Source organism: Geospiza fortis, unplaced genomic scaffold (assembly GCF_000277835.1).
Source record: "Geospiza fortis unplaced genomic scaffold, GeoFor_1.0 scaffold164, whole genome shotgun sequence".
NCBI classification, from domain to species: domain Eukaryota; kingdom Metazoa; phylum Chordata; class Aves; order Passeriformes; family Thraupidae; genus Geospiza; species Geospiza fortis.
Window position 1 is genome coordinate 2,159,546 of NW_005054426.1, and position 2,001 is coordinate 2,161,546.

At 39.9% G+C, this 2,001-nt stretch overlaps 1 protein-coding gene across 2 annotated transcripts in view; it reads left to right on the forward strand.

The window, feature by feature from the left end:
• The first annotated feature begins 872 nt into the window (after positions 1–872).
• TTLL1 (tubulin tyrosine ligase like 1) overlaps positions 873–2,001 on the forward strand; it is a 13,777-nt gene continuing 12,648 nt past the window's right edge. For both annotated transcript variants that reach the window (XM_031061812.1, XM_005426862.2), the window contains exon 1: positions 873–1,008. In XM_031061812.1, coding sequence (XP_030917672.1) covers positions 896–1,008 — 113 coding nt within the window. In that variant the 5' untranslated portion in view covers positions 873–895. The remainder of the gene's footprint in view (positions 1,009–2,001) is intronic.

Here is a 2,001-nt window from a genome sequence, read left to right on the forward strand (position 1 = left end):
TAGGGAAAATAATAAAAATATAGGGAGAACCACCCCCTACCCCCACCCCCATGAGGTAAGTGAGGAAGTGGGATGGGAGGCCCAGAGAAGCTGTGCTGTGTCTTTGGGGCTTTTCAAAGCATAAATGGATAAAGCTCTGAGCAAACCGTCCACACCTCGTAGCTAACTCTGCACTGAGCAGAAGGCTGGACCAGGGGACTTGCTGGTGTCCCTTCCTGTCAGAATGGTCGAGTGATCCTGACAAAAGGCTGACCTGGGCAAGTGAGAGATCTAATGTAGAAAGTGACATCTAGTGTCAGGAGCTGAACTGCAGTTTGTAAGCACTCTTCTAACAGCCTGATGTTTAGGGAAATCCTCCTGTAAGGGTTTAATGATACCAGTTGCAAGGTCACTAACTTTAGTTCCTTCCCCTGAGGTACTGCAAATCTCGATTGTTGATAGAGCATGTAAGGGATTTCTCTTGGAATCATGGGTTTTTATTCTACAGGCACCACGTGATCCAGATGAACTTTCCTGCTTCAAAAGAAAGCAAAAATATATGTTCCTAAGTTAGAAACAATGCAATGTCTGTATTGGTTCTTTAAACATTACTCAGTGTAGAATAAGGGGGTTCTGTCAGTAGTATATTTAAGGGAAGGTTTTGTGCCTATTTATAAGAGGTGGGGAGTGTGAAAACCCTCCCTGTAACCAGTGTCCTTGTGTGCAGTTCTGCAGCTGAGAAGTGCAGGGTTTCAGTCTGAGCCTAGGTGTTCTTTTCCTTGGGTTTTAAGCTAATAATACTTATGTGAAAGTGTTTTCTAGGTGCCACTTTTCTTCTCCTTTTGCTTCCCTGTATCCTCCCCTATTTTCAACTTTAAAATTTTCTGTATGAACAGGTTGATTCCACTTCGGGATAATGGCAGGAAAAGTAAAGTGGGTAACTGACATAGAAAAATCTGTTCTAATAAACAACTTTGAAAAAAGAGGATGGATTCAGGTGGCAGAAAATGAAGACTGGAATTTTTATTGGTAAGTATGCTACAATTCCCAGTTTCTTTTATCAATGTTATGGAAGCTTGCCCTGTTACTAGAGTCCAAACTTCTGTAATAAACTGTACTTTCGTCCTCTTCATGATAATGATTTATATTCAGGCTAACTATTCAACATTTCAATACTGGGAGTGAATGAGAAATTAGACCAAGATTGTGGTAAAAGGAGGAGAGTAAATTATCTTCTCATTTGGTGTTTGTCTAATATAAGCCCATGAAATGCTGTCCTAGAATGCAGTAATCTATTAATGGGCAGAAACAGTGCTCTTTAAATAAATGAAACAATTTGTGATGTTCCTTTCAGATGCATCAGAATGTCAGTTTGTCCTGCCAAATGTACCCTTTGTGAACCACTTATTTAAATGGACAGGAATCTAAATGGGCAGGAATCTGCTCATGCTTTTGGAATGCAGTTGGGAGAGTGGGGAAACACTCATGGAAATTGCTGTGTTGTTTTGTTTTGGGTTAGTTTTTTTTCTTTCTGAAATGATAATGTAGCAGATCAGTAGTATTCAGGAAATATTCTTTAATTTTTGCATTGAGACAACTAATATGGAAAATTCTTTGTATTTATGTCCCCGTTCTTATCTTCTGTGAAGAATGTAGTTGATAACTGATTTAATGACTGTCACTGCAGCGATTTCATCTGATATATAACTCAACGACACAGGTGTTTTTAGCAAGATCTCTGAACCAGTTTTCAAGTCATATGCTTGAATTCCTTTTGTAATCCAAGTATCAAGGTAGTCAATAAGAGGTTGGGTTTGTGGCTTTTCTGAAAAGGAAAGGTGAGTTTCAAGAGTGTGAAGTAACAGATTTAGAAAGAGGATTCTGTAGCATTTGGGTGCACTTCAGTCATTTTTAGGCCCTTCTGGGGATTGACCTGACTATCAACAAGCCAGAGTCCAGTAGACCCACTTGTCATCTTTCTGTCCTCACTTCCTGCACCAATTTCAGTGGTAGCGGAGGGAC